The sequence below is a fragment of the Coturnix japonica genome, chromosome Z (genome assembly GCF_054131305.1).
Source record: "Coturnix japonica strain WE chromosome Z, WE-NBRP24, whole genome shotgun sequence".
Lineage (NCBI taxonomy): Eukaryota > Metazoa > Chordata > Aves > Galliformes > Phasianidae > Coturnix > Coturnix japonica.
Window position 1 is genome coordinate 68795694 of NC_140702.1, and position 16434 is coordinate 68812127.

At 36.5% G+C, this 16434-nt stretch overlaps 1 protein-coding gene across 24 annotated transcripts in view; it reads right to left on the minus strand.

Annotated features, from left to right (window-relative positions):
* CELF4 (CUGBP Elav-like family member 4) overlaps window positions 1-16434 on the minus strand; it is a 714329-nt gene that overhangs the window by 614140 nt on the left and 83755 nt on the right. For all 24 annotated transcript variants that reach the window (XR_014939851.1, XR_014939849.1, XR_014939852.1 and 21 more), the window contains exon 2: window positions 4540-4622. Coding sequence is in view for 19 of the 24 variants with exons in the window: in XM_085530178.1 (XP_085386304.1) it covers window positions 4540-4622 (83 nt within the window). In the remaining 5 variants the exon portion in view is untranslated. The remainder of the gene's footprint in view (window positions 1-4539; window positions 4623-16434) is intronic.

The window sequence follows — 16434 nt, forward strand, 5'->3', positions numbered from 1 at the left end:
CTGGATGGACAGACGGACAATAAAAAACAAAAACCACAAATAACAACAAAAAATAACAACAAAAAAAGAAACAGATATATACTAAAATTATAGAAAGTTATGCTTGACAAGTGAAATTCGTGCTAAATGGGCAAGACTTATGAAGTTCACATGACACTCAAGTCTAATTTAAACCTCATTACAGAGATTTAAGAGAAGTTAGATTTGCAAGGCCTCCTCCCTCCACTTCTGATTCTCAGTGGTCTTTCCTCACATATACATACATATACATAAGAATTTAAATCAGGCAAGACTGACAAGATGAAGCAAAATTGTTTTGAACCTGAACACACCTTATATTTCAGACTTTTTTTTTTCTCTCCTTTTATTTTTTTTTTCATTTGCTTATTTATTATTTTTAACTTGGTTTATTAAGTGTCTTGTGTGCTTGTCTTCTAATATTAAAGATGCGTATTTATCATATTTATTTGTTTAATAGAAGTGATGGTGAATAAGGCAGAATGAATTTTTATCAAGATGCTGGAAAAGTTAGAATGCCAGTACCATTCATAAGAAATCTAATATTGTTATGGACTGAGAAATGTATTAAACCCTTAGGTAGTACCATTTGCCTTTTCAGGAGGAATAGCTACACTATGAATACCAGGTCTGTTTCACAACCTGAGTAAGCCCTATGAATTGCTGAGGTTAACATTTTCTTAGCTACTTAATTTCATAGTTATTTTCTGCAAGTATTACAGGAAAGTTTTAACATTATGCAAAAAGGCAGTGCCTCCAACCAAGTATACATGGACTTTTCACTGCCAGTGCCTGAGAGCCACAATGGAGCAATGCTGCTGTGCTTATCAAATATGAGCTCAGTTTATTTGTGTCATAAATAAAAGTAGATCTTGATAGTGTAATTACATTTCTCAGCATTATCCTCTGCCATTCGCTTCAGAAAGAAAAAAAAAGGGGGGGAGAAAAAGTTGCCTTCATGATAATTTGTAATCAAAATGACTATACTTAAAATGTAATTTTATTTTCCTGATTTCATTTCCTGTGGACGTTTGTGGGGCAAATAGACAATATTATTCAAAATCTGCAGGCAGAAATTTTTCACATCCTTTCACTGTCATTGTCTAGATCACTTCCCCACCTCCAAACCGTGCTTTCCCCCAAACCAAGGACTGTGTTTCTAATGCTGAATTTTGTCAAGGAGAGATATATCAGCATCAGAAATCCCATGAGTGAATCAACTTTTACTTTCCCTTTCTCCTTTCCTCCCTACCAAATTACTCTTCCTTGCCTAATTTGCTTTTTATGATGTTGGAAATAAATGTGGTTTCCCACTATGAAGGATTAGCACAGATTATGGTGAACAGTGTTAATTATAGGTGGGGAAAGAGAATTGTGCATCTCTCCAATCTGTTCTTGATTTCCCTCGTGCCTGTCTGGCTGGTAATAAGCCTCCTTTAATCTGGCAGTCCCCTTGGTGAAATCAGCACCACGGACAGCAATATTGATTGCTTCTGAGAAACCATCACAGCTGCTCAACCAAATTACCTTTGATATGTGACCTTTAATGTAATTACTGCAACATCAAAGCATTTCTATAAATTATTAAAGAACTAATATACTTCATCATCCAGCTACTCTATTATATGTAAAATAAACAATCACAAGTAAATGCTTTAATTTGAGATGTCCGATGCCCACAAAAGTGCTCTTTACACACACACACACACCCTCCTACACTAACCTTCAATTTTAGGTGATAATTTCAAACTGTCCAAAAGAGAATAATTCATTTAGAGGACGAGGATTTGACTAATAATTTTATGTTTTACATTCCACTCTACTTACTTCATGATTCCTTCTTGCACAAAAACAAAGTGCCATAAAGACTTTATTAATAAACACATACCTGCCTGGAAGTCTTTTGATTATTCCACAAGATGACTTTATGTCCCACATATAACATAAAAATATGTGATACATATTTCTGTCATCTTACAAAGCACATCCAGAAAGTAATTACTGTAAAATATGTGCGTGTAGCCACTCTACTAAAAACACAGTGACACATAGCTAACAGGCAAGGCGTCTGAATCTGGACACAAATTCCTAATGCCTCACCATTTCCATACATTAGCATTTATGTGCATATTATTAAAAATGACTCAGTTCTCTATTTTAGAATACAAGGAACACAAAGAGAAATGTTGTAAGAGAAGATGAATATAGAGTTTACTAATGGAGGTGAAAGAAGCATTCTGATTTAACTGCTCATAGTAGTACTATTTCCCCCTCCACCACACCAGGCTTGTTAATTATTTTTGATACTTTCTCAGTAGTGCTGTCTGTGTCACAGACAGTAGAGGGTCAAGAGAAGGTGTTATATATGTGTCACTTTTGAACTCATGTGAAAGAAGACTTAGACCCTTGACATTTATGAATGCTTTTTATTTTATTATGATGAACTATTCTTGATATTGTTGGTGCATGTTATCCAGCACAGTCAGGTAAGTCATAAATAATTCTTAGCTACTCACATAGGAATCATAAAACTGTATCCAGGCGTAATAGTTTATCAAGAGACAAGGCTGGTTTCCTTAAATAAACTACAGTGACATCATTCAGAGGATGAGTTCAGAAACTTGGCAGAAGACTGTATGCAGAGGGTTTGCTGGTGAAAAGCAAGGTTTTTCCTGAGGCAAGCAGAACAAGAAGTGAAAGGGACAGAAGAAGACAGTGCTCAGGACTGTCAAAATCCAGGTTGCAATTGCAGAGGGTTCACTGTTCTCAGTTTAATCAGATACATATGAGTCACTTCAAAGTACAAAAACAAATCAAAAAAAGCATTCTGAAATCAGCATGGTCAGTATGGTCTGTATGGCATAGAAAAGACATAAACCATTGAACAAATGTTTTATCTGTATTATAGAATCAAACAATATAATCTGTTATTTTGCACATCTTTATCCTAGTTCAACTTGTGGCATTTTGTCACTGTCCAAAGAACAATTTTTATTATAAGAGTTTGTGATATGGAATCCTTAAAATGTAAGCCAGGATTCAGAAATATAAACATGTAAAGAAGTATCTTTGTGACAAAGTTACCTCTAGTGTTAATAAACACACATTTCAAGTTTATTTTAGAAAATTTCAGTTAAAATACCTGAAACACCCAAATTCAACACATACACAGATTTCTAATTTAATGTACTTCCAGATCTTAATTCTTGAATGCTAAAAGAAAACATTAACTGTAGGAAGAAAAAAAACAACCCAAAACACCATCATTAAAGTAAGAATAAACCTGAACATTAACATCCAATGTTAACTTTCAATCTGTGGCTAACAGGTTTCTAGAAAAAATGTTTCTGAGGGAGTTGTCAGCTGACAGAAATGTATTTTTAGGGAATGAAGTATGTATGTATTTACATAAGGTATGGCCTTCAAAGCAAAGATAGACATAGATGAGCAAGTGTGTGGGCATCTCTGCAATGGCAAGGTGGCAAAGAGATAGGTAAATAGACCCAGGATGATGTAAACAAGTAGACCAGAATCAACATTTTGTTCAGAAACAGAGCAACTGGTTTTTCCTAGGTTTTTTGAAGTGGTGGCTTACGGGTAAACAGGACTCACTGAACACCAAATAACAAAGCAAAACTATGGATCAGTTTCCCCTTGATTTAGGCAAAAACTGAGACCCTCAAGATCTCAGTCTTAGCTACTTGATCACTAACTTTAGGATCAAACAAGACTTGTTCTGGTTTGCAGAATGTAGGAATCCTGAACTCAGCTGCTTCCAATCTGGATACAACATCTGAATTTAAATAATCTCTCTCTCTCCCTTCTCTTGGTTACTGCTAAACTGGAAACCCCTCCCAGCAGAGCAGGTCTTCCCCACGTAACGCTGATTCTATTTTTATCTCTGGTTGTGTTGTCTGAACCTTAGATCTTGCTCATGTGAATAATTTTCCTCATTATCTTGTGTTCATCTCCTCTCTCTCTCTTTCTCTTGTCTCACCGCCTTTCCAATCTGCTACAGCTGTTTGAATACTAAAGCAACTGAGTCAAACCACTTTGTCATCAAGAATATGTTTTCTTTCTGTGATAACTCAATAATGTGATCTGTTTCTTGATTTCTCACTACCACACCATGCTTCAGAGAAGAAAAACAGTAAGAGTTAACACCCTGTGAGCAGTTCTAATACTTCAGTGTAACAGACATAAGCTTAAAGCTTTTCCTCACCTGAGTAAATCTGGTAGAATCCAATCCACAACAAGTTTACTATGCTTCTGACAGGAGCCAGGAAAAGCCTGTTATTTCATGCATGGATATAATTTGGTTGGGTTCGTGATATCTTGATTTTATTAGCACTATGCAAATGGTGAGACATTTAAACAACCAGAGACATTATGCTTCCAAACTCAAGATGGGAACTCCATATGTAATCAATTTTAGATTTTTAGAAAAAAAAAAAAGATGTATTTGAAATATAAATAAATAAAAACAAAAACAGATTAAAAAGAAAATCAATCTGAACTCACCCCTGGCAGTGTCTTCTGTTCATGCAGTGCACTCTGGGCCTTTAGAGCAGACTCCCTTTCGCAGTATGTTAGGAAGGCACAGCCTGTAAACAATAACAGCAAAGAAACCACCTTAGTAAAAGTAGTGTTTCAGAAAATGTTTGTTTAAAAATGAGATGTGGAATAAACCTTTTTCCTATTGTCACCCATTTCAGTAAATTAGCCATTAAATCTCTCTTTAGTAAGTCAGTAGTAAAGAACCTAGAAATTAAGCAGTCATCGCTTCCACTCAGCCCTTGCAGAAAGTGAGCAACAGCAAAAATATAAGTGTTTATTTCTGTTTGACTACGTCATTATCAGACACAAAGAGATGTGCAGGATCTGGGATCCTCATAACACACAAAGTACAAGGTGGGTTGTGAGATCCTTCTCCAGCTCCAGTGTCAGCACTAGGGACAAGTACTTCAGGTAAGAGGTATAAAAGGACTAAGGACTTCCTACTGCAGAGAACTATGACTATTGTTTAGCCTGACTTGAATCCAGAAGGGGTCTTCCAGTTTAGATTCACACCAGAAAGTCACCTCCCTGCAGATACTCCTGTAAGCATTCATTTTTTTTGAGTGTGTGCATGAATAGAAGCCAATCACAGCAAAGCCCAAACAAGTAAAAGATCATTGCTTTACAGATGAGCAGAACTTCAGAGATATTTGAATGTATCACATATATTTGCTTCTTCCAAGAAGCTGTCTTAACTGCAAATGGCAAAACCCTGTCACAGTATGGCAGAGTAAAAACCCTACCTCACCTTTTCAAATCTATTCTCATCTTCTCATATAACCAGTGAATGTTGCAGTATTGTCTATTAGCTTTGCATGTATCTGCTGTGATCAGACTATCCCTTCTTACTGCAGTATTCTGAAAACCTGCCAGTTCCTGCAGCAAAAGAAATGCTTATTATGCAAAGAATATTTTCTTTGAAATTATAACATAATACCTGTAACCTCGCCATCTCTCTGTGGTTAAGAAATCTTTCAGGGTCTAGGCAGCATGTCCAAACTGTAGGCATCTTCCAAGAGGAACACAAGTACACATAGACTATCAAGAAAACCTCATCTTGACCCACTCATCTTCTTCCCATGCATATGTACATACAATATGTGAGTTGACAATAGACTATGGACTCCTTTCCTTTCAATTCTAACACCTGCTATGATATTTTGTCCATAAAACAGACAAAGTTTTATCCAAACTTCTTGGATAGCATTATATGAAGACAATGCACTTGTCTTTTTTTCAGAGATTTTAATAGATTAGTATGCATGAGGGAATAGGAAGAATTCATAAAATTTCTTAAAGATTACTTTGTGGTAGTCAACCTACTCTCCTCAAAATGAAGTGACAAACTCATTCATTTTTCAATTCAACATGGGAAAAAATAGTTTTTCACCTTCTTCTTAGCCCATATTGCTTTTTGAAGGTCTTGTTCCTTTCAGTATATTCAAGCCAATCACATTTATTTTGTCTCAATAATTGATATTCTCAGAAAGAGAAACTGACAGTCAAGGAAGGAGACTGAACAAACAGCAAAAGTTTCCATCCTCTAATTGGAATTATTTGGATTCATTCCCCTTTAACTTTAAATGGATGAGTTTTCAGTCTGCATTTGCCATGAAAGGGAAAGAAAATGTGATAGAGACAGTTTACAGCTAGTGGAGGTAATAGATTGAAAAGGATCCTTAAAAGTCACCCATAGCTTGATAATCAAATGGGAAACTATGCTTAAATTTAATTTCAGTGCTAAATCACAGGCTGAGTGCTCTCTGTTGACTAGACACAATAAGAACGTCTCCCTTTAGTAGCAGACGTGGAGCAGCTGATACAGTCTAATTAGGCACATCATAGTGCACTGTTATAGAGATAAACTATGCAGTGTAAAGCTCCCATAATGATAGCTATATTTTTCTCCTTATTGTGATGGCCATGTCGACAGTTGAGGATAACAATGTTGTGACTTTAATTCAGATGGAGTAGGAAGGCTTTCTCTCTGAAGGGGTGAGGTTTCCTTTAAAGATCTGCAAAAAGTGTGCATGGGGACAAGCTCTCATCAAGGATCAGCCTCCAGAAGTCTTCTCCAATTATGTCTGTGCAAGTGACAGAAGTATCAAACTCACAAACACCAGAGACTTCTCAAAGAAAGTACTCAGGACAAAAGAACTTTGACACTGAGAAAGAGGAGGTGCTGGAACAGGTTGTCCAGAGAAGTTGTGGATGCTCTGTCCCTGGAAGTGTTCAAAGCCAGTTGGGATGTGGCCCTGCACAACTTTGTATAGTGTATGGCAAACTGCAGCAGGAGGTTGGAACTTGATGGTCCTTGAACAAGGATCATCCTATTTTTTATTTTTTATTCCTTCCCAAGTCATTCTATGATTCTATGAAAAAAAAAAATCCCATAAAAGGTTTTAATATGATCAGACAAAAGAACAAAAACCAAAACCCAATAACAACCTCTGCCCCCAGAAAATAAATAAATAAATAAACAAATAAATAAATAAATAATAATAAAAAAAGAATCCACACCAATCTTCTGGGGTAAAAAAAATATTTTATGGGTATGCTTAAAAATATTTTATGGAGACATGCTTATCCTGCTATTTACAAAATATTATGCACATTAACTACACACTATACCATTCTTGCTGGTTAATATGTCCTTTATTTAGGACTTAATCAAAGTAAATCCCTTCTGCTTAGAAATAGTGAGAAGCTTCATTCTAGAAACCCTCAGTTGGAGTGAAATACAGCTTAATCTTTACAACAGAACTCAAAAGTGAGCTTGAGATGACTAGTTCATGTTTGACAATTTTTATGCAATCCTGCAAGAATTTTCATATTTCAGTTTCTCATGTTTTAGGAAGACAAAAAGATTTCTTGTCACTCTCCCTGTTTAAACATCAAAATACTTGATATATCCTTGATATTGCTATGCTTCATGCACATCAAACTGTATCACATTTTTTACATGGTGTTTTTCCTAGGCTACTCCTTTCAATGCACCTATATACAACTTCTCCAAAGGAGGGGAGGGGAGGGTAGGGGAGGGTAAGGGAGGAGGGGGGAGGAGGAGGGAGGAGGGGGGAGGAGAAGAGAGGAGAGGAGAGGAGAGGAGAGGAGAGGAGAGGAGGAGAGGAGAGGAGAGGAGAGGAGAGGAGAGGAGAGGAGAGGAGAGGAGAGGAGAGGAGAGGAGAGGAGAGGAGAGGAGAGGAGAGGAGAGGAGAGGAGAGGAGAGGAAAGGAGAGGAAAGGAGAGGAAAGGAGAGGAAAGGAGAGGAAAGGAGAGGAAAGGAGAGGAAAGGAGAGGAAAGGAAAGGAAAGGAAAGGAAAGGAAAGGAAAGGAAAGGAAAGGAAAGGAAAGGAAAGGAAAGGAAAGGAAAGGAAAGGAAAGGAAAGGAAAGGAAAGGAAAGGAAAGGAAAGGAAAGGAAAGGAAAGGAAAGGAAAGGAAAGGAAAGGAAAGGAAAGGAAAGGAAAGGAAAGGAAAGGAAAGGAAAGGAAAGGAAAGGAAAGGAAAGGAAAGGAAAGGAAAGGAAAGGAAAGGAAAGGAGAGGAAAGGAGAGGAAAGGAGAGGAAAGGAGAGGAAAGGAGAGGAAAGGAGAGGAAAGGAGAGGAAAGGAGAGGAAAGGAGGAGGAAAGGAAAGGAAAGGAAAGGAAAGGAAAGGAAAGGAAAGGAAAGGAAAGGAAAGGAAAGGAAAGGAAAGGAAAGGAAAGGAAAGGAAAGGAAAGGAAAGGAAAGGAAAGGAAAGGAAAGGAAAGGAAAGGAAAGGAAAGGAAAGGAAAGGAAAGGAAAGGAAAGGAAAGGAAAGGAAAGGAAAGGAAAGGAAAGGAAGGAAAGGAGAGGAAAGGAGAGAGGAAAGGAGGAAAGGAAAGGAAAGGAAAGGAAAGGAAAGGAAAGGAAAGGAAAGGAAAGGAAAGGAAAGGAAAGGAAAGGAAAGGAAAGGAAAGGAAAGGAAAGGAAAGGAAAGGAAAGGAAAGGAAAGGAAAGGAAAGGAAAGGAAAGGAAAGGAAAGGAAAGGAAAGGAAAGGAAAGGAAAGGAAAGGAAAGGAAAGGAAAGGAAAGGAAAATTGAGAACTCTTAAGTAACTGCACTTAACAGGTCGTTTGCCATCAGCTTTTTGGGTTGGATGTGAATCTGATTTTGCAGTGACAGGCTTTGAATTCCATTACAAATTTTTGCATCATCCAGCCCTGAGAAACTACCTGGTATTATGAACATTTCTGAATACGAATCTTAGGGAAAGATAGGGTGAAGGCTATGCATTATTTCTGTCATCTACTTGTATGGGTGATAATAACTGAATAAGAATAGTATTTCAGAATTATATATCAATTTGAGCAAAAAATCCAATTAACTAATTATCAATGATGATGGACTTGCTCCTAGATTCTCCTAATTTTAATTCTATCTCTCTCCAACATGCCAAGTTTTCCAGACATACATCAATCAGCTGAAAGATGCTTTGTTTGGATTGTGTCTTTCCAGCTGTTCATTTCCTAGCAGTGGACAGCTTTTTGGGCAAGTATATAAACATCTGGAAACTCCCAGCTGGCAATTAACTCTCAACCTTTTGAACTGCAGTCTCCTGGAAGCATAAGGATGTATCAAGTGTTCTCCTGGGAAACAGGGTTGTTAAAGGGAAGGAAGAAACAAAAACAGGAGTGTGAAATGAAAAAAATAAAATAAAAATAAAAACTCTAGCTTAATTTTACCTCCAGGGAATTCAATAACATAAATAATAATTGCATGGAATACAGATGGATAATGATCACATAGCAACTTCAGCCCCACAGTAAGTCTTCTGAAGATTCTGCACAAGCCTGGGAGGCAAAACAGTCAGGGGACTCATTCTGAGCTCAACAACCTAATTCTGGAAATCAAGAATTGTTTTACCCCACCAGTATTCAGTTCATCCTGGGACAAACTATAGCACACTGTTTTCACTTGACATCTTAGTACTCATCACTTCAGTTAATTGGTTGGTCCTCTGTTGCTTTAAACCAGATTAATTCTGATCAAGTAAGAAGCACTGCTCACCAAACACAGATCCAGCTATTTAAAACAATTATTTCTAGGGTTTACTGTTAATAAGAATTTTATTTTACCTTACATTCAAGAGGAATAAACCTCTGGATAGGACAGTCCTTTGCACTGATGGTAAACCCCCAGAACAACAACCTCAGGCATAGACTTTTAGCTTCAACACTGCATGTTCATAGCAACAGAACCCACCTGCAACCTCTGACCTCCCAGTTACCCCAACTATATGCATTATCTGTACCCTAATTAATCGTCGTTATGTATGATGGAGATGATGATACAAACTTAGGATCTATTAATAACTATCATTAAGGTTTCCTCCTTCTCCCTGCTTCTTTTTTTTTTTTTTTTTTTTTTTTTTTGCTTTACTTTGGCAGGCAGCCACAGGTATCTTGGCAAATTGTTTAGGCCAAAGAATCAAGCACTTAGTGACTTATGACCCTTTCTTTGCCTGTTCTGATGATATTTTATTATATCATTAGAACTACATAACCTCAAACAAAACTTATCTGTAATTTCTCAATATTTTTAAATCCAGAAGCATTGTCTAAGTGCTGGACTACAACAATAATCACTTCCAAGTATTTGCTGTATGTCTGTACAAGTCATTAAAGTCCAGCCCAAATCCACTGATAAAATACTCAGACACTTCAGCAGGCTTTGGAACCAGTCCTTAATCTTTCTGAGCATAACATGGGTTTACTTTTTGGTATTATGTGGACAAATTAAAAAATTAGGTTATTTGAGACTTTTAGATAAATGCCAAAAGCTAAAGCAGATTCTGAGCACAGGAGTGTAAATCCACTCAACGGGAGAGCTTGCATATATCTTATCAGAACAGTGCAATTGCACCAGCACAAAATTAGGTGCATGATTTGATCCACAATCTACTGCATCTCTCAAAAGAGCCTTTCGCTCAGACAAGGATCTCAGCTAAATCGATCTAGAACACTTAGGACAGACTTCAAGAGCGCTGACTCAAGCAATCTAAGCCAGTGTTTGAATCACAAATATTAAGATTGTATTCACTCATCCAGTTACTACAGCTACCTCACAAATGATAGCTTCTGAAAACTACAGTCCTACATCTGATACCTGCAAGGGTAACTAAAATGAGAGACCCCATTCAAGGCAATTATCTTCATGATATGGGTTAAAATGTTTTTCTTAGACAATATGAGAAATCTTCTAAATCTGCCTTCCCATTTTGTTAGACTCTTGTATAGCCCCTGAACTGGTAAACAAGATACTACTGTGTTAAGTTACACAAGAATAATAACAAACAACAATAATAGTAATAATAATATATAAATACAATGTCTACTACTGTGTAGCTCCTGTTCTCTACCACCTCTAATGTGCCTAATTCCTCAGACTCCAAGGCAGATAAGCCAAGGGCCTATCTTTAGCAGTCCACTATCAACATCAAGAACTTCAATTACAGTTCAAGAGCACCAATCCAGGCTATTGTGCTGGCAATGTTTTTTTACCTCTGAATCTTAATTTTGTTTAAGTTATTTAGATCTAGATGTGTAGAAGAAGTCTGTGATGGACTGGGGATCTGCCCCCCATCTTCCGAGCCCTAGGGTTTTTGTCAAAGAGACTTCATTCTCTGAAAATAAACAGTGCCATTCTTCAAGAGTCAGAGATCTGAAAAGAAAGAGACTGTAACACTTAAGAAAACTCTTGCTTCAAAATCAACATCTCAGATTACGTCTCCCAGCTAGGATTTCAAAGAGAAAAAGAACTCTTTTTCCTCTATCCCAGCCCTACATGTCTGGTTTTAAAACAGTTCTCATTTGCTCTGTCTACAGTGAACTGCCCAAGGTTTAATCACTTGAGGGTTTAAGAGATTGAGCTGAATTTTCTTGAGGGGGACACAATCAATAAAGACTTTTGGAAGTAGAAATGTTTTATCCGATTTCTTCCTCTGTTTTTCTCAGTGATTAACTACCTTCTGATGAAAGTTAACATCTTTTCTGGTAAAGAGCATTCACTTGGCTAGAACTTTCTTTTTTCTCTCTTGCTGCACAAGCACTGAAAGCTAGCTGTTTAGAAAAAGATATAGGAATAAAAAATCTTCCCAGATATCAGCTTCCCTGTCAATTATTTTGCAATGTAGATTAACATCCGAAATGCCCTGCTGTGTGGAATGCTAATTCTCTTTTTAATCATATGTTATATTCCATTAACTATTATGATGCTGTCATTTTCCTACTCTAGGTAATTTGATAGGGGTCTGTATACAGACCACACAAAAGGCATACCCATGAACCAGCACTAAAAATAAACAAACCAAGTCAAAATCTGGAAATGCAGAAGTTAACCACATTTATAGAATGTTAGCATACTTTAAATGCATTTATACATCAAAATAAGACATGGATATGCACAATTCAAATCAGTGTCTTTCCTCAGACTGAGCAGTGCTTAATTACATTTAGCAGCATACAAGCAGACAGTAGAGAGGCTTGAATAACTGATAGTATACATAAACATCTCAACAAAATACAGATAGTAGTCTCCATTCTGTTTTTCAAGAATATATTTTCTTAAGGAGAACACAAGTTTAAAAAGTTTATCGTAGGAAGTTTCAATGTAACATCACCATGAATAATTTCTTAGGCCCATGAAACAATTTCTAGTTACAGACTAGAGAAACTTAATCCATTGCAGCCAGGGTCTTGAAATCTACATATCAGAACAGTGCCTTTTCACTGGCAGACTCTTGAAGGTGCATCTCTATTTCTTTGTAGGCAATTTCACAGGTATCCTACCTGCATCCTACAGCGAACCTTGTCTTTTAACATTTTTTTGTTTGTTTGTTTTGGTGATTCACCTCTGAAAGTTATAAATATATTAATCCCATTGCTGAAATGCTGCCATTTAGACAGTTATGAGTTAAATCTTCTTAGAATTTGTGCATTAATTAGATGCTGTATCTGCTGTTCTGGGTCTTGCCTTTTGAGTTCTTTCTATTGTTAGCAGTATTTGAATAACTCAATGGATTTTATGAAAGACTTACATGCTTCAGAAACTTTTTCCTTTTTCTTCAGTGAACCCACTTCTTTTGGAGAAAGTTATCCCCAAATTCTTAAATAATCTCTGCATGTTATGTTAAACATTATTCACCCTGAATGCCTCAAATCTTAGTCAAATAAGTCTGAAGAAATATCACCTCTAAGTCTGTCTTTTCTGCCACATCCTCTAGGCCTTTGCCCTACTGTGTCCACATGGGGCTAGGATTTTATTTACTTACATATTTAAATTTCTCATTTCCTATCACAAAGGTGTTTCTTGGGGGAAAAAAAAAAAAAAAATCAAAAAAATCTGTTGTGTGTGCTGAATGTGTTTGTACTTAAAAAACAAAACAAAAACAAAAAACAAACAAACAAACAACAACAACAAAAAAGACATAACTGGTATTTTCACCCCAAAAATGACAGGATCAAGCACTGAATGTCTTGTGGTCAGCACCACAAAATAAAAAGCTATTTAAGCTTGTGTCTCAGGAAAATCTCCTGTTCTAAATACAAACCTATATGTGCTCCACATAGTCTCTTATTCTTTCTTCTCTCAGTCAAAGCTTACAATATCTGACACTTCCAGCTAAAGGTGGAAATCAAAAGACACTGCAACAGCTGCAAGAAAGAGTGCTTCTAGCCTATTCAGAAGCAAAATACTGTCTCCAAAGTTACTGTCTTTACTGAGTTTGAGTTTGGCATACTACTTTTTTTTTTTTTTTTTTTTACAATTCCAGAAAATCTTATTCAAAGCTAAACCTTTAGGACCTTTAAAAATCAATCTCAATACCTTTCTATTACTTATAAACAATTTTTCCATGACCCTGCATTCACGAGATGTAAATGGGACATCACTGAAATCTCACTGCTAATTTCCAAAGTATTTTGTTCAGTTTGAACTTGGGAAAGTATATCTTAAGACATCTTAATTAGAACTTCTATATGACAGGTCAAACTCAGATGCAGAAATAATGTTTTCTGATTCCAATCAATACAGAAATGAAAATCTTTGAGCAACAGCTCCTCCCTCAAGAGCATCATCCTGAGACTGTAAGTCTCCAGTTTCAACATAAGTCAGAGAAAACTCAACAATACCAGTTATTTTTTTAGGGACAAATTTCAGCTGCTAGAAGTAACATCCCGACTTCCCTAACAAGGTGCTGTTTTTCATGTGTCTTTACTTTGAATACATTCTTCTATCCACTAAATGATGTTGGGAACAAAAAAAAATCTGTCTTTTCTACTTCCTTCTTCTTACCCTTCTTTCATATTTGTCATTGTTCATTTAATTAGAGACAGGGTAATATTATAAAATAGGGTGAAGTCCTTCTGCATGTGGCCAGAGATGAAGTTATCTTCTTGAACAGATGACCTCAATCTGCTTAAGGCCAAGAATCACACACTGTGTGTCAAAATGCAAGATGAAAACATGGTGTTGTGGGAGCATGACAGGAGAAAGAGTGCACTGACTTCTCCAAGAGCTTATCTCTGTTACAGCACAAAGCAAGAGATTCCAAGAACAAAGGTCTCCGCATGTCTCTGGGCAAAACCACTCAATCTAAGTTGAGCCATCACTGTGTTGTACAATTTCTCTTTAAGAGACGGTCAAAATTATTTTGGTGAAAAGACAAGAAACACAAAGGTTAGAAAAATTAACTACTTGTCAAAGCTGCTCAAATAATTAGTAGTAAAGGTCATCCTTTAGCCAAAACCTTCTATGACACAACTCAGAGCTATGAGCACATACCAGTCAGCTCTTCCAAAATCTTGAAGAAGTCTTTTGTAGACTTGTAGAAATGAATGGTCCTAGGAGATTCTTTCAAGAAAGGAAACTAGAAACTCTGTTTTCCTGTGCATCTAGGTACACATTCCTGACCAGTACTGTAGGATTTAGTTCCTTGTAAGGAAGACAAAAAGACAACCAACCTGTAGATTTCAGTCTAGAACTTCACATTTTTACAAGAGGTAAAAGGAAAAAAAACTTCATAGTGCAGAGAAAAACAGTGAAATTAATTACAAGATTTGTATAGTTTACAAAGTTCCAGTGCACCAGGTGTAAAAGGGCTCTTGTCAGTGTGAAGAAAGTACAATTTCCTATTGAATAGAAAACACGGGGTGTAAGCTGTGTGGCAATCATTACTGCAGAAAGATTCTGATAACTTCTTTTTCATTGATAGAAAAATACTAGTGAACAAGAGAATACAGTAGATTGCTTCAATATAGCATGCAAATTCTTTTCCAAAATAAAGATTTCTTCTAAAAACAATGGATTATTTTTTTTGAGCAAGCATTGTAGCTGTAAGAGCTCTGAGGACCACCATGAAGAGTATGCCTAACAAATGTCATTTCTGTCAAGAGAGAAGATCTATCAAGCAAAGAAGCAGATCTGATATTTTTTTAGTAAGAAAATTCTAGGAAAAAATTGGAAATTTAAATTCCACAGCAACAAAGATTTCACACATGAAGAGAAACAGAAACTAAATCACAAAATGATTGCAAAGGATGCTGAGTACTCTGTCAACTCAATCCCTGTCAAGGAGCATTAGCCATGACTAACATCTTATATGATTCAGCTCTTAAATTACAGCTAGTGAACAGCTACAGTGGCTAGACATGAAGCTGAAAGGCAATAGGTGGTGGTGGGCAATATTTTGTGAATAGTTCTGCCTCCTTTTCTTTGTGTATATCATTTCCAGGGCAAAGATATCTCCTTCCTTTGGTGTCAATAGAAAACTCACATCTAAAGTGATCCTGCCAGCTACAATCACCTGGAAGTTTTGAGAAGGACATGGAAGGGGGAAAGAAAAAAAAAAAAAAAGAGAAAGAAGAAAATAAGAGATGAGTAATAAAAATTCTTAATGGGTTGGGCAGACTGACTTACGTGGAATGATTAGAAGAACTAAGTACATATAGCTTGGCTAAATGATTACTCAGGAGAAGAGATGATAACCAGCTACAGGCCTTGAAGGTGTAAATACAAAGTGTAAAGAATTTTTCAGGGTGATATTAGATAATAATAACCAGCTGAAAATACATGAAATTTGACAACAGAGCATTTAGGCTGAGTGTTAGGAATGCTTTCAGATCATGAGGAACATTTGTATCTATTTCCCCTGCCCAGCTATCCAGAAGAATTTTGTACCTCATTGACGTCTATCAAGAACATTTTATTTATGCTTATAATATGTATTTAGATTGTTACCACATCACAAGAAATTTCTAGAGTCTGGAAGTGTAGGGAGAATAGTGGAATAATCCCTCAAACACGGCTAGGATGTATGTTTTAGGGAACAGGCATTACAGGTGGCCTTCATGTCATTATTCTGCTAGAATATGCTAGAACAAAAATGCTATAAATTCTAGAACAAAATACTGACCATAGATTCTTACAGGGTTTAGAACAGTGACAAGTAATCAGTTTAAAGTTTACGACCCTAACAGATATAAAAGTAAACATTACTAACAGTTTCTCCAAGTCATCAGAGAAAACCAGTCCTTCTGGGAACTTTTATAACTCAGGTCACTTGAAACCATAAAACCATAAAAGAGCCAAAGCATTCTAAGGACCTTCATTTAATGTCTTTTGATCCTAACCTAACCAGCTTAACATGTTTTCTAGTCCAAGAGAAAAAATAAATAAATAAATAAATAATAATAAAAAAACCATGCTTTTAAGAAATCAGTTTCTGTGTAAACAAGTCAGAACATCAACTGGCTGGCATGGAAAACTGTCCAGAAATGCAATCCATAGACTGCAAGTCAATTGCCTATATTAAACAGGGTAAGGCGGCAGCCCAGCTATCC